Genomic DNA, 21,156 nt, shown 5'->3' with positions numbered 1-21,156 from the left:
AGCATCATCAAAGCTTCCTTTTACCAACTCCCATTAGTATCAAATGCTAAGCTTTGATCCCAACATCTTTCTTCCTACTTGATGAAGCAGGGTGTAGGAATCATCATCAGCTCTTTCCTGTTTGGTGAGCTGATGTTTCATTTGATTATATGATTCTACCAGTTGTGTTCTTCCAAGTCATTAACGTTTCTCACACTTGCTATGTAAGAGAGACAATCAATGAAACAAAAAGGTTATAAGCATACAAAGTACACAATTGCAGTCGATTTCACTGCACAAATCCAACAGTTTCTTCATCCTTCTCTTCCTGCAGATAGATTTACAAGCGAAGAAGATTGTACAAAACATCTAATCTTATTACTAGTAGCATCCAAGATGAAGTTTAGATTACTGTAATGCCACTTTGACAACCATTGTTGAGGACATTATTCCGAAGGGAAGGGAAGAAAAGGAAGCTCCTCTGCACCGCATCCTTGCCCGGTCGAGCTGCCTTCAAGAGAGAGACGATGTGCTCCATCAGCTTCTCCTCGCAGGGCACCCTCAGTGGCCCATCACTGGCCGTCCCGAACTCCTCCTCTGCCATCTCCAGCAGCACCTGAAATATGGGGTGTTCCAAGTACTTCAAAGGAACCATAAACCTCTTCCCTTCCTTGGCATACACCACAAAGTGCCCCTTGCTTCCCTTCCTCCTCCCCTTGCTCGCCAGCCTCTGCCATTTCCTCAGGATCAGCTCACTCAGAGTGTGGGAGCTCATTTGGCTCTCCTCTCAGAGCCGAAGGAGTGGGAGGAAGATGATGGGGCTGAGGAGGGGCTTTATGGGCTGGGGGAAGGCAACATAAATACCACAAGGGAAGAGGTGTGAGGAGGGGGTTGGTGGGGCGCGTGTGGAAGAGCCAAGGAGTCATGTGAAATGAGATCTATCCATGAAGTAGGGGCATGCGAAGGACAATATGTTCACTATGTCCTCTTTTAAGGAACACATCCTTGAAATGTGTTTTGAGTTCCTACAGTGCTCTTTTTTTCCAAAGATTGACTCATGATTAATTTGGATGGTGATAAATATGACACAAATCAATAGGTAAGCAGATCTCACAATAAATCTTTGGTTTTGTATGAACATTAAGAACAGGAATTGATGATGTAGTCCATGCATCAAGAGTTCTAGCAGTCCTTTATGGAGAAGCTAACTGCAGTACTTTTGATTTTGGAGATTATAGGACCTTTCTTTGTCTCCTTATCTAAATGGCCAAAAACAGGATATCATAGGTAGATAATTTTTTTTATCTCATGATAAATTTTAAATATTATTAAAGATATTTTATCTGCTGTAGATAATTATAAGATTTCGCATATATTTCGTAAAGAAAATAATCTAATTAATTAGTTCTTTAATCTTTCGATTTGGATATCGTATTGACACGAACTGTATTGTTTATTCCTATCGATTTCATCAATATTTTTAGGTATTTTATACCAAAAACATACCTTTGATCATCTTTCAATTAATTTCTGCATTTATTTTCTCTTTTTTCAACTGATAACCTTCCTGTGCTTGCATTTTCTTAACCTTCTGAAGGAAAAGATGATACTATACTCCTCTTTTGTGCTAGTCTTTAACTTCTACTGTCCAATTCAAAACTCTAATTTGTTGTTCTTCTTTTTAATGTAAAGATTTGTTTCCTGTTTCTTTCTCTCTTTTGATGCAGTTTAGAGTTGTTCTATTTGTCTGAAGCTTATTGCTTATAAAGTGGTTATATAATATTGCTTTGCAAATTCCAACATTCCCTCATCCACACTTCATCTAAGTGCATCCATCAAGCATGAACATGTTCTAAGTTATCACAGGATGAAATAGACTGCTTACTTATTTCATCCTAATCCAATTAACTAATTAAGTGCTTAAATTAATATATAATTTGGATTAAGTAGGCCATTATTTTATAACTTATCTTTTATTATATTTGATAGAACATATTATGGATTCCGTCACGAGGACACGACCCCCGTCATGTCAATTCAAGTACGGAGCCTTGGGAAGAAGACACAGCACCACCAGAAATATGAGATAACAACTGTTCTCCTCCCGCATCGTCTCGCATCGTGCTAACCAGCATCACCGCAATAAGGATCGCTCCGGGAAACTTGAAACGGTGCCGCATGGCGCCATCCGACATATCTCGGGTGACAAACATTTGAAGGTACACTCGTCGCTCGGGGAGTCAACCGTCGCGTGAAGGTTGTGTATAACCGATCTCAAGCACTATGATAAAAATCCCTTGCCAACATCTGACAAGGGGCATCTGGAATATTAGAACACCACTAACTTGATCTTTGGATGGGTCTAAGTCGGAGATCTTCCTCCTCATCGCAACCTAAGCTAGTGTGTAAGAATTCGGTAGCGACAAAGATGGACAAGCTTGCTGAAGAGGCGTATACTAACCAAATCCAAGCCCGATTCGATCAGGCAAAAATCTTATCTCCCGTACCGTCCTAAACATCGTCAATCGGACCAAATCATATCGACTCCACGGTGACGACGACATAAAGTTCACCAACAACATGAACTAGAAATATTTTCTGCAACTTTTCGATGACAGAGTTCAGCATACCATCATCTATGCCTTGTAAGGAGGTAGGAGTAGCTATCAGGGATGCAACCAAGCCTTCCTGCATTCCCTTACATGAAAAGAAGACTCACTCGAGCATTGGGGTTAGTGCCATCCTCACTAGACATTTGACTGACTGAGTTTCTCCGATACATTCTGATGTTTCTCCAATTTCTGGATCCGACTCTTAGAAAATTGTTGATTTTGATGTGTCTGCCACCGTTATTATCTCGGAACATAAAATGATCCGTAAGCATTGCCCGGATTCGAGATAAAGGAAAATCCCCCAAAAAAATTGATCGGTAAAATCTCATAGGTTGCGAAGCAAAACAGAGGAATCCGTCGAGGAGAGTTCTTCACTAGCATATTATGGAGAGACCAGCAGCAGCAGCAGCAGCAGCTTAGGATTAACGAGTAGCATTCCATGGAATTGTAGCCAACTTCTTCCCATCCATCGTTAAATCCACAAGGCACCAAAAGCCTGGGTAAGGTGTTCGACCATGTGCTTCACCCCCCGGAACTCGAGTGCTCGTGTAATAGAAAAGATAAAGATGTCGCCCATGGCGGCCATGGCGGAGCCGGAGAGGTCGCTCTTTGGCAACACATGCCGGTCTTTGGTGATGATGATTCGGTGCGTGTAAAGATCGACGTGCATCATGGCTACTTGTGGGCGAGGGAAGAGCAAGTAGATGGATGATCCGGTTGTTCTTGTTTACTGGACGTGAGAATGAGGTGCATCACCGCGAGCTGTTTCTGTGTACAGCAAACGAAGGCAAAACCTGTACAGTAGCAGCGAGCAAAATAGATGAAGATGGAAGAGCTTAACGAGAGAGGAGGGACGACATGGACCGACACACGACCGACTTTTTGCTCCATTCGAGGCGGAAGGTCACCTGCGTTGTACTGCCCCTCGGGCCGAGCTAAGCAGACGCTCTCACTCGCGTGCGGCTTGACGACTCATATGGACTTGTAGGGCTCGCACCCCAGACACCGTAAGTGCCCTGTAAAGATGACGCGCCTCACGATAACAAGTGCCACGAGAGAACCGAATGGCGTGTCTCTACCGACCTCTCGAGTTCGTCCACCGACGCTGGCAAGGCCACCTGGGGCTCACAGAGACCACTTGCCGCGCGGCCACGTTCCGCTTGCTGTCTCTGTCCTTTCCTCCGTAATCCTAACGAGTTCTTTATTCGATTCCTACGTCGCGTTCGTAGCGAGGCAACGCATCGATCTCTGCGTGACTGCACCATCCGGCAAAGCTCTATATAAAGCCATGTCTCTCCTTCCTCCAAAAACCAGTCCATACGGTAGTTGCTTTGTTGTTGAGTGTTGAACTGTTTCTACAGATATATACCATGGCGGAGGAGCACAACAAGGCCATGGAGAGCGGTGAGGAGGTGGCGGTCCAAGACCGGGGGTTGTTTGACTTCATGGAGAAGAAGAAGGATGAGGAGAGGAAGGAGTGCCATGAGGAGGAGGAGGTTCTGGTGACCGGGGTGGAGAAGGTTCAGATCGAGGAGGGAGAGAAGGCGAACGAGGAGGAGAAGATGGGTCTTCTGGAGAAACTCCACCGGTCTCACAGCTCCAGCTCTAGCTCGGTATGTACTCCTTTAACCATGGTTGAATCAAGACTCCGACTGTAGATATGACCGAACTGTTAAGCTCTTCTTTATCGTGCGTGTGCAGTCGAGCGATGATGAAGAAGAAGCTGAAGGAGTGAACAAGGAGAAGAAGAAGAAGAAGAAGAAGAAAGGTCTGAAGGAAAAGATCAACGAGAAGCTTGTATGCGAGGAAGAAGCCAAGAAACCCGAGGTCGAGGAGGGCACCACGGTGGTGGTGGAGAAGATGCAGGAGGAGACTGCGAAGGTGGAAGCTACCCCGCCAGAGCAGGAGAAGGGGCTCCTGGAGAAGATCAAGGAGAAGCTGCCCGGCCACAAGAAGCCCGCCGACGAGGCGCCGGCACCGCCGTCCCCAGCTGCTGCATGCGCCGGCCATGGCGAGGAGCACGAGCGGGATGAGGGGAAGGAGAAGAAGGGCATACTGGGAAGGATCATGGAGAAGCTGCCTGGCTACCACAAGACCGAGGAGAAAGAGGGGGAGAAGAAGAGTCCTAAGTAAGAGGAGCCAAAGGAGTCCCGAGCTTGACGGTGTCGTCTCTGTCCTGCGTCTGGTGTTTTTGGTTCGTGTCATGCTTGATGTGTGCTGCCAGTTTCGTTGTTTTAACGACAATGAGTGATGTTTTCAAAAGAGAATAATGATTGATTGGTTTTTTTCTTTCGAAATGATAAACAACTAAGACTACATTCCAATCGTAAAATAACTATAAAATATATATATATATATATATATATATATATATATATATATATATATATATATAAAGGAAACAGGTGAAACATTGTTGTATGTTTCTAAATACATGTTAACGAGGCTCTATATATATATATATATATATATATATATATATATATATATATATATATATATATATATATATACCCTCGTGTCGTTAACATGTATTTAGAAACATAACATAATGTTTCACTTGTTTCCTTTACTGACATGGTTATTGTTGGTGTAAACAATTTTTTTAGCCGTGGCCTCGGGGTCGACGCGGCTTGTTCGGGGGTCCGAATGACGGTGATCTTACGCGACGTCCCTCGAGGTCTCCCGGTGGCCGATTGCGACGGTCTGGTCGGGACGTCGCGTCAGGCCAGGAGGAAAACTTCACCGCAGCACCGGGTAGAGGCGACGTCGATCTTTCACCTGCACACAGGTCGGGTCGGAAGCTCGACCCAACCCCTCCGACGATCAAGTCAATGGGTGTGGAGGGGGTTTCGAATGAAGAAGTGCCTCTGTCTTTTTTTCTTTTCTTTTTGTTTAGAACCCGGGGGTATTTATAGGCAAGTTTAGTGTTACCTGATATGCCTGCCTGCCGGGGTAGGACCGTACCTCTGATGGCGTCTGACATTGCCGTTGGTGTTGTGTGGAGGACCGAACCGCCGCAGGGTATGGACGAACTTCGGTCGACACCTTCCTCTGCCTCGATCGGGCGTGCGGGGTCAAACGATGAGGTCGCCTGGGAGCGGTTGACGTTGGCGCACATCAAGTCAGCGTTAATGCTCACTCCCTTGGGCAGTGTGTCGTCCAGATGTGGCTGACGTCATGGCGTGTCGTGTCACCATTATTACCCTTATCATATTCCCCCCCCCCAGTACCGCGGTAGTCTCAGGCGACATGAGGTCGAGCACGTCTCGGGCGGGCAGGCCGCGCCGAGGAGGTGGTCTTCGAGCGACATGAGACCGAGGAGCATGCCTCGGGCGCACGGGACACGCCGAGGAGGTGGTCTCGAGGGGATGAAGCCGAGGAGCATGACGTAGGCGGGCTGGCCGCGCAGGTGTGGTCTCGGGGGGATGAAGCCGAGGAGCACGACGCAGGCGGGCTGGCCACGCAGGTGTGGTCTCAGGGGCATGAAGCCGAGGAGCACGACGCAGGCAGGCTGGCTGTTGGGAAATCATGGGGGCGACATCACATGCGCAGCGGAAGAACAAGAAAACAAAATCCCCGCGTTCCCAAAAAGATGTTCGTCGTCGTGCGAAGACTGGTGCGCAAAATCCGCGAAACTCAAAACTGCGTATAAAGTAGATTGTGTTACCTAGGGAGATCGTATATCCTTGTTTCCTTACAGATTCTTAGGAGAGGGTGAAGGAGGTCAAACGTCCTCCTCTGTAGCGGTGATCCACACAGCAGGGTTGCGACGACGCTCCTCAAAAACTCCAGGCCTGATCTGAGGTGGAGAGGAAGAGGAGAATAGGAAAGGCAAGCAAAAACTTTAGCCTATGAGGCTCTGAATCCCTCCTATTTATAGAGGTCCCTTGTCAAACCCTAATGGGTCCTCCCCTAGTGGGTATTGGATCTGCATCCAATAAGACAAGGGCTCCGTCGGATATCTCATATCCGAACCTCTACTCATCGCAATACCTACCATATGTGTGTGACCCTCTAGGCCCAATATCGAGCTGGCCGTGAGTCATACCCGTCAGAACTCCTTCTAACTCAGTGAATTATTATCTCTATAATAATTCACTTGACTCATCGACTACGGAAGTACTAGGCCACTACGCTGTAGTCCCCAGACGATACAGGGGAATCCAATCCATTAGACATGTCTGTCCTCAGTTACCGTGTACCTATAATCCCTCATCCATCTAATATCCCAGAGACCGTATATCGAGCATGGTATTGTCAGACCCATACGGTTTCTACTCGAGTCTCGCTCTAATCGGATTCTCCCGGAGAACTCTTTCTCTCTCAACCCGAATGACCCTGGCCAGGGTTTTGTCTGAGCAAGAACACATGGGATATTCCTCTCATGACGCCGAGAGTGGATGATCCTCTATCGACACTCAATAGCCCTCGTAAGGTCGACTACCACTCCCAATGACCAGCTGTACTAGATCTGGGACAGCCAAACCTATAAGTCTGGTATCAAAGAGTGGAGCACTAACATAGGACATCCTTGGTGTCTCAAGTCTAAGGACCAGATACACCACTAGGACTACGAAATCGCTGTCTGACAATAAGGCATCATCAACCATCCAGCATTCCGTAAGCGGATCAATCAGTGAACTCATTCTCTAATGAGCACCTGTACTGTATCCCTAGTGTCCCTACACGAGCAGCTATGAGATCAGCTGCATCCATCATATGGACGGGTATACAGCACACCAGTCTGTCCGGTTATCACGATGTCACTCTCGAGTAACCTATGACCGGGTAGGATCTGTGTTTAAAGGTGAATCGATCTCATTATCGTGATCTCATCACGATCCGATTCCCATTGCACAAATCCAAGGACATCACAATATATATATGCACATATGCAATAGTTATAAAGTGATATACGCCAAAATATAATAAGCAAAAAGATTCTGTATCAAGTCACACGTGCCATCACTCACGTGATTGGCTTGCTGGGCACCTATGACTAGCAATCTCCCACTTGACCTAAAGCCAATCACCTATGTGTCTGATCCCCATCAGACCCCTGTGACGCTCAAAGACAAAATGAGACAACGGCTTTGTCAGTGGATCTGCAATGTTATCTTCGGATGGAACTCTTTCCACTGCTACATATCCTCGGGTTACGATCTCTCTGATAAGTTGAAACCTCCTCAGAACACTTCTGATGAGACCCGGGTTCCCTTATTTGAGTAATCGCCCCGTTATTATCACAATATAAGGAGATCGGCTCCTCGCTACTTGGCACGACTCCCAAATCTGTGATGAACTTCTTCACCCAGACTCCCTCCTTTGCTACATCTAATGCAGCAATGTACTCCGCCTCTGTGGTCGAGTCAGCAGTGGTATCTTGCTTGGAACTCTTCCAGCACACTGCTCCTCCATTCAAGGTGTACACATACCCTGAATTTGACTTGCTATCATCGATATCAGACTGAAAACTTGAGTCAGTATAGCCTTCAACCTTAAGGCTATTACCTCCATATACTAGTAAAAGATCCTTAGTCCTTCTCAAGTACATAAGGATACACTTTACTGCTTTCCAATGCTCCAAGCCTAGATCCGTCTGATACCTGCTCGTGACACTCAGAGCATGCGCTATATCAGGCCTAGTACATAGCATGACATGATAGACCATATTATTGAGGCATAAGGTATCATATTCATGTTTGCCCTTTCTTAGAATTTTCAATGCCAAACATTTTGACAATGGTTTCTATGTACTTGGACTGGGACAAGCCAAGCATCCTCTTGGATCTATCTCTATAGATTCTAATCCCTAAGATATAGGATGTTTCCCCTAAGTCCTTTATGGAGAAGTGTCTAGATAACCAAGTCTTTACTGTAGATAGCATTCCTACGTCATTCCCAATGATGAGGATGTCATCCACATATAACACCAAAAAGGTGATAGCGCTCCCACTTACCTTTCTGTATACACAAGGCTCATCTTCGTTCTTAACGAAGTCATAAGATCTGATTGCCTCATCAAATCTTATGTTCCAACTTCGGGAAGCTTGCTTTAGTCCATAAATGGATCTAAGCAACCTACACACCTTATCTGGGCAGTTCTTGGACACGAATCCCTCAAGTTGCATCATATACACCTCCTCCACGAGGTTCCCATTGAGGAATGCAGTTTTCACATCCATCGCCAGATCTCATAATCATAGTGTGCTACAATAGCCAATAGAATTCTGATGGATTTTAGCATTGCTACGGGTGAGAAGGTTTCGTCGTAATCAACACCTTGCCTTTGACAATACCCCTTAGCCACTAGCCTTGCTTTATAAGTCTCTACCTTTCCATCTACTCCGATCTTTTTCTTAAAGATCCACTTGCAACCGATGAGTACAATACCTTCGGGCGCATCAACTAGGTTCCAAACCTTGTTGGAGTACATAGAATCCATCTCAGAATTCATGGCTTATTGTCACTTCCCGGAGTCTATACTCATAATAGCCTCCTTGTAGGTCTGAGGATCAATATCCTCAACATCCTCTCCTCTAATATGTCCCACATATCTCTCAAGAGGATGAGATACTCTATCAGACCTGCGTAAAGTTAAAAATTGTGTATTAGGTATCTGAACAGACTCGGGCTGTAGAGTGGTGCTTGAGCTTGGTTCTCCAACCTCGCTCAACTCTATCATTCTCCCACTGTCTCCGCCAAGAATGTGTTCCTTCTCAAGGAACACTGCTCTCTTAGCTACAAAGACCTTTTGGTCCTCGAGATGATAGAAATAATACCCATAAGTTTCCTTGGGGTATCCCACAAATTTGCATCGCTCTGTCCTTGATTCTAACTTATCGGGGTTGTGTCTTTTAACATGGGCAGGGCAGCCCCAAATCTTAACAACCTTAAGATCAGGCTTCTTCCCTTTCCATATCTCATATGGTGTAGACACTACCGACTTAGTTGGAATTCTGTTCAGAAGGTAAGCTGTGGTTTCTAGGGCATATCCCCAGAATGAGATGGGTAGGTCAGCGAAACTCATCATGGACCGTACCATATCTAATAATGTACGATTTCTCCTTTCAGAGACACCATTGAGCTGAGGTGTGTAAGGAGGTGTACATTGGGATAATATCCCATGGTCCTTGAGGAACTGAGTAAACTCTGTACTTAAGTACTCACCTCCTCGATATGATCGAAGAGTTTTGATACTCTTTCCAGTTTAGTTCTCCACCTCATTCTTATACTCTCTGAATTTCTCAAAGGCCTCGGATTTGTACTTCATTAAGTACACATATCCATACCTTGAGAAATCATCAGTAAATGTAATGAAGTAGGAGTAACCTCCAATGGCATGAGTTGACATGGGTCCACATACATCACTATGTATGAGTTCCAACAACTCAGTGGCTCTCTCTCCAATTCCACTAAATGGAGAGTTGGTCAATTTTTCACGAATGCAAGGTTCACAAGTTACATATGACATATAGTCGAATGGATCTAGATATCCATTATTTAGCAACTTTTGAATCCTTCTTTCATGGATGTGACCTAGCCTACAATGCCATAGGTATGCACTGTTCACCTCATCTCGTTTCCTCTTAGACACTTACATTCATGATATGTGGAGTAGTGTCTTGCATAAACAAACCTTTATGCAATATTCCTCTCGTCAATCTCCCCTCGGCTTTGCTAGAATTTACAATAAATTGTAGATGTAATAAACAATACTGGTATCCAATACCAATGCAATATCACAAAAATCTAACAATTGGAGATTGATCATGAATGCACCTGAAACTTCTCCAAGCTTCTATTTCGCCCTTTCTGCAAGGTACTCTTTGCAGTTCATCTTCCAGTGCCCATATATACCACAGTGGAAGCACTGGCCTTTGTCCTTTGTTGGGTCTTTCTTAGCAACCTTTGCTTTACCTGGTCTGCCCTTGCCCTTTCCCTTCTTAAGGGACCTTTCTGCTTTCCTTTTCTTTTTGGTCTCACCAGTGTAGAGAACTGGCTTCTCTTTCTTAATAGTACTCTCTACCTCCCTCAACATATTGAGGAGCTCTGGGAGAGTCACCTCAAGCTTGTTCATATTAAAATTCATTATGAACTGTGAAAAGGAATCTGGTAGGGACTAAAGCACAATGTCCACACACAAGTTATCCTCTAGGACCATTCCTAGACCTGTGAGTTTCTCTATCCACTCAATCATCTTTAGGACATGGTTCTGAACCGGTGTCCCCTTAGTCATCCTAGCGCGGAAAAGGCTCTTGGATATCTCATATCGTTGAGTCCTTCCCTGTTCCTCAAACAATTTGCGAACATGTAGGAGAATGGATCTGGCATCCATCTTTTCATGTTGTCTCTGTAACTCAGGAGTCATAGAGCCCAACATATAGCACTGAGCAAGAGTGGAGTCATCAATGTACTTCACGTAGCGAGCGATCTCATCCTCATTTGCCCCTTCTTCGGGCGTAGGTATCACTGTATCAAGGACGTACACGATTTTCTCCGCTGTGAGAACAATTCTCAAGTTACGGAGCCAATCCGTATAATTTGGACCAGTGAGGCGGTTGACATCAAGTATGCCACGTAAGGGATTTGAAAGCAACATTTTCTGAAAATAAAGATGCAGCAGAAATGAATAACATGCATATTTTGCAAGAAATAAACTATCAAGATATGGACTTCTATCTTAATATGCTCCCATTATTTTACTAACGAGTCACGCGACACCCTCAGCACGTGAAACGGAAGTCTCCAGCAGACTTCTAGTGGGGATCAGGATCCAATCAGCGTCTTAGTGTAACCTCGAGGGACTCGACCAATCACACTAAGCCTAAAAGGTAGGCAACTCTTGCCGATCACAACTCCTTGTGATTCCCGTCCTGTTCGGCCTTCGAATCACCATGGCCTCAAGGGACTCGACCAACCATGATGCTCGGTTAAGTCAACACCTTCGTTACAAGATGAGTCTGATTTGATGATATACCCTCGAGGGACTCGACCAAGTATACCATGCCCTCAGGTCACCGGTGACATCTCTATGTCGTAAGCAAGATAGCGAATCACGATATAGGTGAGTCTCGAGGGACTCGACCAACTCAACCTACACCGGGAATCGGTTCCTACTTATAACAATGGAAGGCCACGTGGGTCAATCTAATTGCCTCACGTTTACCGACTTAATATTATCGAGAGATGTTTCTAAGATTTGGTCTCCTAATATGACATGTCACACATATACATATTTAATATATATATACATCGCATGCAAATATATATACTTATCTAGTATGTGTATAATCAATTACACCAGATGATCATGGACCACAACCTAATGTGATTAGGCCCGAGCCAGTAGGCCTAATCACTCACATCAAGATCTATGTGTGCAACGGTGCATCTCCATGCCCTGTGATCGTCCATCTCGTCCTCATCGGTTCCGTCGACATCTTGATGCATCTTCATGCATCGCGATCGTCCGTCTCGTGGGTCCCGTTATCGCATCCACGCTCCCGCTGCGCCTCCTTATGTGATTACAACTTAATCATAGGCACGCAGGCCCGACAATAAACAAGAAATATAATGGAGGCTCGCAGACCTCAATAATAATAATCACAAGTACACACATCACACGGCCCATGATCATCCGTCCACACATCATACATCACATGTATAAATAATCATCATCATGTAGTATTACTAGATAATAATAAAAATAATAATCAACTAAACCTTTTAATTAATTAATATTTTCTGAAATCAGGGACATGTAGGGAATTTCTGAATTTATAGGGGTATTTTCGTAATTTAGACAAAAAGATAGAAATTGGAATTTCTCAAATTCCGAGGGGCAAAACTATCTTTTGCTCAGAAAACCCTAATGCCCTTTCCCCTTTTCGCTGATGCCGCCGCCGCCACCCTGCCGGCGGCGGCTTGTGCGGCGAATGAGGGCACTGCCCTCGCCTGCAGGCGGCATGCCCGCTAGCGGCGCTGCCGCTGCGGGTGGGCGCCCCTGCCTCCGCAGGGGGTGCTGTCCCGCCGGGCGGCCGCCCCTGTGGGGGGGGGAGGGTTTCGCCCGCGGGAGAAGCGGCCGCAGGCGCCTCTGCCCGCGGGCTGCCAGCTCCGCCGGACGCAAGCCCGCTGCAAGCAGGCCGCCGGCCGACTGTTGCAGTCACAGCGCTTGCGCATGCGCCGGCGCTGTGCTACCTGCCTTCGGTTGTGCTGCACGCACGCAGATCGAGGGCAGCAACTGTTGCTGCCCTTCCTTGTTTTTGCGTCAACGATTTTGACGTCAAAATTCTTCCTAAACACAACACATGCAGTTCAAAACCAATCATTCGCACGGACAACCTGGCTCTGATACCACTGTTGGGAAATCACGGGGGCGACATCACATGCGCAGCGGAAGAACAAGAAAACAAAATCCCCGCGTTCCCAAAAAGATGTTCATCGTCGTGCGAAGACTGGTGCGCAAAATCTGCGAAACTCAAAACTGCGTATAAAGTAGATTGTGTTACCTAGGGAGATCGTATATCCCTGTTTCCTTACAGATCCTTAGGAGAGGGTGAAGGAGGTCAAACGTCCTCCTCTCTAGCGGTGATCCACACAGCAGGGTTGCGACGACGCTCCTCAAAAACTCCAGGCCTGATCTGAGGTGGAGAGGAAGAGGAGAATAGGAAAGGCAAGCAAAAACTCTAGCCTATGAGGCTCTGAATCCCTCCTATTTATAGAGGTCCCCTGTCAAACCCTAATGGGTCCTCCCCTAGTGGGTATTGGATCTGCATCCAATAAGACAAGGGCTCCGTCGGATATCTCATATCTGAACCTCTACTCATCGCAATACCTATCATATGTGTGTGACCCTCTAGGCCCAATATCGAGCTGGCCGTGAGTCATACCCGTCAGAACTCCTTCTAACTCAGTGAATTATTATCTCTGTAATAATTCACTTGACTCATCGACTACGGAAGTACTAGGCCACTACGCCGTAGTCCCCAGACGATACAGGGGAATCCAATCCATTGGACCTGTCTGTCCTCAGTTACCGTGTACCTATAATCCCTCATCCATCTAATATCTCAGAGACCGTATATCGAGCATGGTATTGTCAGACCCATACGGTTTCTACTCGAGTCTCGCTCTAATCGGATTCTCCCGGAGAACTCTTTCTCTCTCAACCCGAATGACCCTGGCCAGGGTTTTGTCTGAGCAAGAACACATGGGATATTCCTCTCATGACGCCGAGAGTGGATGATCCTCTATCGACACTCAATAGCCCTCGTAAGGTCGACTACCACTCCCAATGACCAGCTGTACTAGATCTGGGACAGCCAAACCTATAAGTCTGGTATCAAAGAGTGGAGCACTAACATAGGACATCCTTGGTGTCTCAAGTCTAAGGACCAGATACACCACTAGGACTACGAAATCGTTGTCTGACAATAAGGCATCATCAACCATCCAGCATTCCGTAAGCGGATCAATCAGTGAACTCATTCTCTAATGAGCACCTATACTGTATCCCTAGTGTCCCTACACGAGCAGCTATGAGATCAACTGCATCCATCATATGGACGGGTATACAGCACACCAGTCTGTCCGGTTATCACGATGTCCCTCTCGAGTAACCTATGACCGGGTAGGATCTGTGTTTAAAGGTGAATCGATCTCATTATCGTGATCTCATCACGATCCGATTCCCATTGCACAAATCCAAGGACATCACAATATATATATGCACATATGCAATAGTTATAAAGTGATATACGCCAAAATATAATAAGCAAAAAGATTATGTATCAAGTCACACGTGCCATCACTCACGTGATTGGCTTGCTGGGCACCTATGACTAGCACTGGCCATGCAGGTGTAGTCTCGGGCAACATGCGGCCGAGGATCACGACGCAGGCGGATAGGCCGCGCAGGCGTGTCTCGGGTAACATGCGGCCGAGGAGCATGACGCAGGTGGGCTGACCGCGCAGGTGTGTCTCGGGTAACATGCGGCCGAGGAGCACGACGCAGGCGGGCGGACCGAATAGCTGCTCTGCCACACACCTTTCATTTAGCAGCGGCGAGGATCGAAAAACTACCGCATTTAATTTCCTTTCTAAGGGAGAGTTGGTTGCTTCTGTCGCACGCCTTCGGGCGTCGAGATCGAGGCGCCAGGACGCTGCCGCTTCAGCGGGGTTGCCACGTCAGGCTTTCATTAAGTCAGGGCACCTTTTGGCATTTCCGATGCGACGTGACGGTTACTCACGTGCGCGGGTGGGCTGCCGCCCACTCTCGGGAGGTGAAGGGGCGCTGGTTCTGGCGGGATATCTCCTTTAAATAGCGGACACCCGGCTTCGCTTTTATCTTTGCTGCTGAGTCTCCTTCTTCTGGCCTTGCCGTCCCCTTTCAAATCTTCTTCTGTGCTTCCTGCGTCGTCCTCCCTTTTCCCGTTGCACCTCCTTGTTAAGGTCAGTTAAGATGTCGGCCTTTCCTCCCTCTCCTTCTTCTCCTTCCCATGTAGCTGAGGGGGGACGTCCTTCGGCGCCCCCCCGTAGAATCCTATGATGGGGAAGCGGCGCGGGCCCTAGAGGCCTTGATGTTGCCGCACGACATTGACTCCACCGTGAGTGGGTCTCTGTTGGGGGGACTCCGGGAGCGCTATTTCATCCCGGAGGATCACATCCTTAGTGCCCCAAAACCGGGACAGCGGGCGTATGACCCTGTCCCGAAGGGTTTTGCGCTGACTTTGGATGCCCTGGAGGCGGGTCTGCGCTTTCCCCTTCATCCCCTCATTGTGTCCTGCCTGTCTTTCTGGCGGATTTCGCCATCTCAAGTGGCGCCGAACTCTTGGCGCTACCTAGTGATATTCCTAGGGGAATGCCACTATGCCAATATCACCCTCACCCTCAACCTCTTTCTTTCCTATTATCGCCTTTCCAAGGGTTTGGTGGGTTACTTCCTATCTACTCGGACGGGCTTCCGAGTCGGAGGGGCCCCTTCTAATAATAAAGGGTGGAAGGGGAGATTTTTTTACATTTGCCACGCACAGGATTGAGGTTTTGGGGTTCGGTGGTTCGCGAGGGCGATCGACAACACCACCCCGTGTTTGGGCGAAGTAGAGCGCCAAGATCTGGGGAGGCTCAAAGAGATTCTCCCCGGGTCATAGGCCCTCTGGAACATGACCGAGCAATGGCTGGTCGAGGCGAGTCTCAGCCCGATGCCTCTGGGTACGTTAGTAACGTTTGGTTCGGGTATTCGTGCGGTTCATTCTTGGTACAAATACTTTTCTTGTTTTTTGTAGAGATGGTGAACCTCCGGTAGCTCCTGAGGGGTAAGGCGTCGCAAGCTCCTCCCCCAGCACCGCCAGCCGACCCACAGCCCTGTTGGGAAATCATGGGGGCGACATCACATGCGCAGCGGAAGAACAAGAAAACAAAATCACCGATTCCCAAAAAGATGTTCGTCGTCGTGCGAAGATTGGTGCGCAAAAATCTGCGAAACATGAAACTGTGTATAGAGTAGATTGTGTTACCTAGGGAGATCGTATATCCATGTTTCCTTGCAGATCCTTAGGAGAGGGTAAAGGAGGTCAAGCGTCCTCCTCTCTAGCGGTGATCCACACAGTAGGGTTGCGACGACGCTCCTCAAGACTCCAGGCCTGCTTTGAGGTGGAGAGGAAGAGGAGAATAGGAAAGGCAAGCAAAGGCTCTAGCCTATGAGACTCTGAATCCCTCCTATTTATAGAGGTCCCCTATCAAACCCTAATGGGTCCTCCCTAGTGGGTATTGGATATGCATCCAATAAGACAATGGCTCCGTCGGATATCTCATATCTGAACCTCTACTCATCGCAATGCCTACCATATGTGTGTGACCCTCTAGGCCCAATATCGAGCTGGTCGTGAGTCATACCCGTCAGAACTCCTTCTAACTCAGTGAATTATTATCTCTGTAATAATTCCCTTGACTCATCGACTACGGAAGTACTAGGCCACTACGTCGTAGTCCCCAAACGATACCGGGGAATCCAATCCATTAGACCTGTCTGTCCTCAGTTACCGTATACCTATAATCCCTCATCCATCTAATATCCCAGACACCGTATATCGAGCATGGTGTTGTCAGACCCATACGGTTTCTACTCGAGTCTCGCTCTAATCGGATTCTCCCGGAGAACTCTTTCTCTCTCAACCCGAATGACCCTGGCCAGGGATTTGTCTGAGCAAGAACACATGGGATATTCCTCTCATGACGTCGAGAGCGGATGATCCTCTATCGACACTCAATAGCCCTCGTAAGGTCGACTACCACTCCCAATGACCAGCTGTACTAGATCTGGGACAGCCAAACCTATAAGTCTGGTATCAAAGAGTGGAGCACTCATACAGGACATCCTTGGTGTCTCAAGTCTAAGGACCAGATACACCACTAGGACTACGGAATCGCTGTTTGACAATAAGGCATCATCAACCATCCAGCATTCCGTAAGCGGATCAATCAGTGAACTCATTCTCCAATGAGCACCTGTACTGTATCCCTAGTGTCCCTACACGAGCAGCTATAAGATCAGCTGCATCCATCATATGGACGGGTATACAGCACACCAGTCTATCCGGTTATCACGATGTCCCTCTCGAGTAACCTATGACCGGGATTATTTAGGATATGTGTTTAAAGGTGAATCGATCTCATTATCGTGATCTCATCACGATCCGATTCCCATTGCACAAATCCAAGGACATCACAATATATATATGCATTTATGCAATAGTTATAAAGTGATATACGCCAAAATATAATAAGCAAAAAGATTCTGTATCAAGTCACACGTGCCATCACTCACGTGATTGGCTTGCTGGGCACCTATGACTAGCAAGCCCGACTCGGAGGACGCCTCATTGGAGGTCGAGGCTGGGCGCCCTTTGAAGAAGGCGAAGGCAGCACCTTCGAAGGGGCCTGAGGCGGGCCCTCGTCGGGGCAAGACCGGGCCTAGTCGGCGGGCGGCTGGGAAGGGTCCGCGCCCTCTCTCCGTACGTGACCTGTGCCGACTGCCAACCGGGGACGAGGAGCCGTTCCTGACACGGCTGGTGGGCAAGATCCCACTCGGGGAGGCCAGCGACCCCCTGGTTGCCCGCTGGGGGGGCTTGTCCCGGGGGGACAGAGTGTGGGCCGGAGGGGACCCCTCCGCAGCGGTCCTCCGAGGCGCGCTTCATCCCGACATGGCTCGGGATTTGTACGTCCTGCCCTCGGAGGTGCTGCTCAACAAGTCCGCCCAATCTTTGACCTGGGTAAGTACTTCTCCTCTTTTCCTGTTTGGGTTTGTTTGTCTGATGCCGACCTTCCTAACCTGTCTTTCCTTTTGCAGGGCCTCCATTATGCGACGGCCCTGATGGACAGGGTGCGTGACGCCGGCCGGGTCATCGGGGGCCTCGTTAGCCGCAACGCCGAGCTCCACCGCCAGGTCGAGGAGGCCCGAGCCGGGGCTGGTCCGGAGGCAGTGGCGGTCGCCGAGAAGCGCACGGCGGATTCTGAGGCAGAGGCGGTTCGCCTCAGGTCGGAGCTCGAGGCATCCAAGAAAGCCAACGATGAGCTCCAGAAAACAATAAGGGTAGAGCGGACCAAGCTCCGTCTGTCGAAGACGGAGGCGAGCGCCCTTAGCAAGAAGCTGGAGGAGGTGAGGGCCGAAGCGAAGGCAGCCTCGGAAGCGCTGGCGGAGGAGGCCCGTCTCCGACCCATAAAGGATAACGAGCTCCTTGAGGCGTACAAGAAGTCCGAGGGGTTCGAACTCGGGCTAACGCGGACGGGGCGGGTATCCTTTGAGTATGGATACCGAATCGCCACGTCCCGTTTCCGCGCTCGTCACCCCGGTCTTGAGGTGGAGGAGGACCCCTTCACTCCCCACCCCGAGGATCAGGGGGTAGACATGCCCGAGGACGTCCCCTTCGACGACCGCCTGGACGCCCCCCTGTAATAAAGGAGGGTCCTGTATTTTATGTTTTTTAAGGCGCTAGCCGATTTTGTAAGTTGGGGTCGAGTTCTGTAAGTTGGTTTTTTGAAATAAAAGGAAAATTTTTCTTCTCACGTGTGTTGGCTTGTCTTCTACTCCTTCCTTTAGACGGAAAAACTTTTTCCCTTAAACGAAAAACTTCTTAAGGTTCTAGACGTTCCATGTTCTCGGCAGAGAAGAACCGTCCATCGTCGCGAGCTGGTATGTACCCGGTCGGACTACCTCGATGACCTGATAAGGTCCCTCCCATTTAGGGGCCATCTTCCCCCTCGCATGGGTCGGGTCGCTGATCTCGGTCTTACGTAGGACTAGGTCGTCTAACTTAATTGGTCGGGGCCGTACCTTCCGGTTGTAGACCCGAGCGACAGCTCTTTTGTAAAAGAGGGCCTTCAAGTGTGCATCGGCACGTCGCTCCTCGAGCATGTCGAGGCTGGCTCGAAGTCCTTCGCTCGCGACTTCCTCGTCATAGTTTCTTGCCCGAAGGGTGGGAATAGCTACCTCAGGCGGTAGGACAGCTTCGGTTCCGAACGCGAGGCTGTAGGGGGACTCTCCTGTCGCGGTTTTGGGTGTGGTGCGTAGCGACCATAAGACGCTCGGGAGTTCGTCTGTCCAAGCCGATCGGGTTGCAGACACTCTTCTTTTGAGCCCGTCTAGAATGGATCGATTGGTTACTTCCGCCAGCCCATTCGTCTGAGGGTGAGCCACCGAGCTGAACCTCAGCTGGATTCCGTGGCTCGCGCAGAACTCCCGGAATCTTCTACCGACGAACTGTGGCCCATTGTCTGTAACGATAGTTTTGGGCAGGCCGAACCGAGTCACCAGGCTCTTCCATACAAACTTTTCCATTTGCTACTCCGTGATCGTCGCTAGTGGTTCGGCCTCGACCCACTTTGTGAAGTAATAAACTCCCACGACAATGTATTTCCGCTGTCCCGAGGCTGGTGGGAAAGGTCCGAGCAGGTCCAAACCCCACTGCGCGAACGACCATGCGCAATCGATGGGGGTGAGTGGGACAGCGGGCTGCCGGGGCGTGCGGGCGTGTTCTTGGCATGAACTACATCGCTGCACGTAGGCCTTCGCGTCCCGGCACATGGTCGGCCAGTAGTAACCCTGGCGAAGTATTTTGTGTGCTAGGGTTTGCCCGCCGATGTGCTCCCCGCAGATCCCTTCGTGGACCTCAGCCAGAACCGTCCGAGCTTCGTCGGGCTCCAAGCACCGTATGAGGGGGTATGTGAAGGATCGCTTGTAGAGCCGTCCGCCGACCTCAGAATACCACGCATGTGTACGGCGCAGGCGCCGAGCCGTAGCCTCGTCGGGGGGAAGAGTCTCGTCCCGCTTGAAGCGTAGCAACTCTTGTACCCATGTGATTGGTGCGCCGCCCGAGTTCGCAACTGCGATCTCGATGGCATGGGCAGGGAGCTCCTCGATCTCGGGACGGGCTTCGGGAGCCGGCTTCGACGCCAGCTTAGCTAGCGCGTCGGCTCGCTCGTTCTCTCCCCTTGGGATATTAGATAATGTAAAATGAGGGAACTTGGCGGTCAGGTTCTTTACCTATGCTAGGTACTTCGCCATGGTTGGGTCCCGAGCCTCGTATCCGCCACTGAGTTGCTCAGCTACCAACTGCGAGTCGGTGAGGACGTGTATGGCGACCACTTGCATTTCGAGGGCCAACCGGAGTCCTACTAGGAGTGCCTCGTATTCCGCCTCGTTGTTAGTGGCTTGGAACCCGAAGCGGAGGGAACGCTCGAACGAGCGTCCGTCGGGAGCTAATAGCACCAGCCCTGCGCCGGCGCCCTTTGAGTTGGCCGACCCATCCACGTGTAGGACCCATGCTTCAGGAGGTTGCTCGAGATCTACATTCGCGACCTAGGTTAACTCTGCGATGAAGTCGGCCATGGACTGGGCTTTGATGGTGGTCCTGGGCACGTATCGTATGTCATGCTCACCGAGCTCGACCGCCCATTTGAGAAGCCATCCTGCAACATCAAATTTAGACAAGACCTGCCGAAGTGGTTGGTCGGTGATGACTTCCACCGGGTGAGCCTGGAAATAGGGACGTAACTTCCGGGCTGACAGCACAAGAGCGAGTGCGAGTTTCTAAATCGGTGGGTAATGTTCCTCAGGCCCGCTCAGAACGTGGCTGACATAGTAGATCAGAAGCTGGTCGCCGGAGTTTTCTTTGATCAGAACGGAACTGACTGCGTGCTGAGAGGCAGCCAGGTAGAGGCCTAGCTTCTCCCCGGGAGAAACCGAGGCGAGTCAGGGGAGGCTGGCCAGGTGTCGCTTTATTTGTTTGAAGGCTTCCTCGCATTCCGCCGTCGACTGAAAATTCTTCGGGTTCTTCAGCGCCCTGAAGAAGGGGAGGCAGCGATCACCCGCTCGGGCAAGGAAGCGAGACATGGCGACGAGCCTCCCGTTAAGGCGTTGTAGGTCTTTGATCGTCCGAGGTGACTGCATGTTGATGACTGCTTGGACCTTCTCTGGATTGGCGTCAATTCCTCTTTCATGTATGATAAACCCGAGGAACTTTCCCAAGGTCACGCCGAAGGCACACTTTACGGGGTTGAGGCG

General features: G+C 49.0%; 2 protein-coding genes across 2 annotated transcripts; one reads left to right on the top strand and one right to left on the bottom strand.

Annotated features, from left to right (window-relative positions):
* Positions 1-268: 268 nt before the first annotated feature.
* On the bottom strand, positions 269-754 carry LOC135627574 (auxin-responsive protein SAUR36-like). The gene is made up of 2 exons (XM_065133697.1): positions 392-754; positions 269-307 (listed from the first exon to the last, which is right to left on the bottom strand). Exons 1-2 carry the CDS (start codon positions 752-754, stop codon positions 269-271), a joined length of 402 nt encoding a protein of 133 aa, XP_064989769.1.
* Positions 755-3,892: 3,138 nt separating this feature from the next.
* On the top strand, positions 3,893-4,878 carry LOC135626500 (dehydrin DHN1-like). Its single transcript, XM_065131861.1, has 2 exons — positions 3,893-4,204; positions 4,293-4,878. Exons 1-2 carry the CDS (start codon positions 3,962-3,964, stop codon positions 4,722-4,724), a joined length of 675 nt encoding a protein of 224 aa, XP_064987933.1. The 5' UTR covers positions 3,893-3,961; the 3' UTR covers positions 4,725-4,878.
* Positions 4,879-21,156: the final 16,278 nt, after the last annotated feature.

The sequence above is a fragment of the Musa acuminata genome, chromosome BXJ2-11, assembly GCF_036884655.1.
Source record: "Musa acuminata AAA Group cultivar baxijiao chromosome BXJ2-11, Cavendish_Baxijiao_AAA, whole genome shotgun sequence".
Classification (NCBI taxonomy): domain Eukaryota; kingdom Viridiplantae; phylum Streptophyta; class Magnoliopsida; order Zingiberales; family Musaceae; genus Musa; species Musa acuminata.
This window is presented reverse-complemented; position numbering and strand designations above follow the sequence as displayed.

Coding starts and splice junctions, on each gene's coding strand:
- LOC135627574 (XM_065133697.1), bottom strand. CDS start 754: ATGAGCTCCCACACTCTGAGTGAGCTGATCCTGAGGAAATGGCAGAGG. Junction 308..391: donor GTTGTCAAAGTGGCATTACA/GTAATCTAAACT, acceptor ATCTATCTGCAG/GAAGAGAAGGATGAAGAAAC.
- LOC135626500 (XM_065131861.1), top strand. CDS start 3,962: ATGGCGGAGGAGCACAACAAGGCCATGGAGAGCGGTGAGGAGGTGGCG. Junction 4,205..4,292: donor ACAGCTCCAGCTCTAGCTCG/GTATGTACTCCT, acceptor GTGCGTGTGCAG/TCGAGCGATGATGAAGAAGA.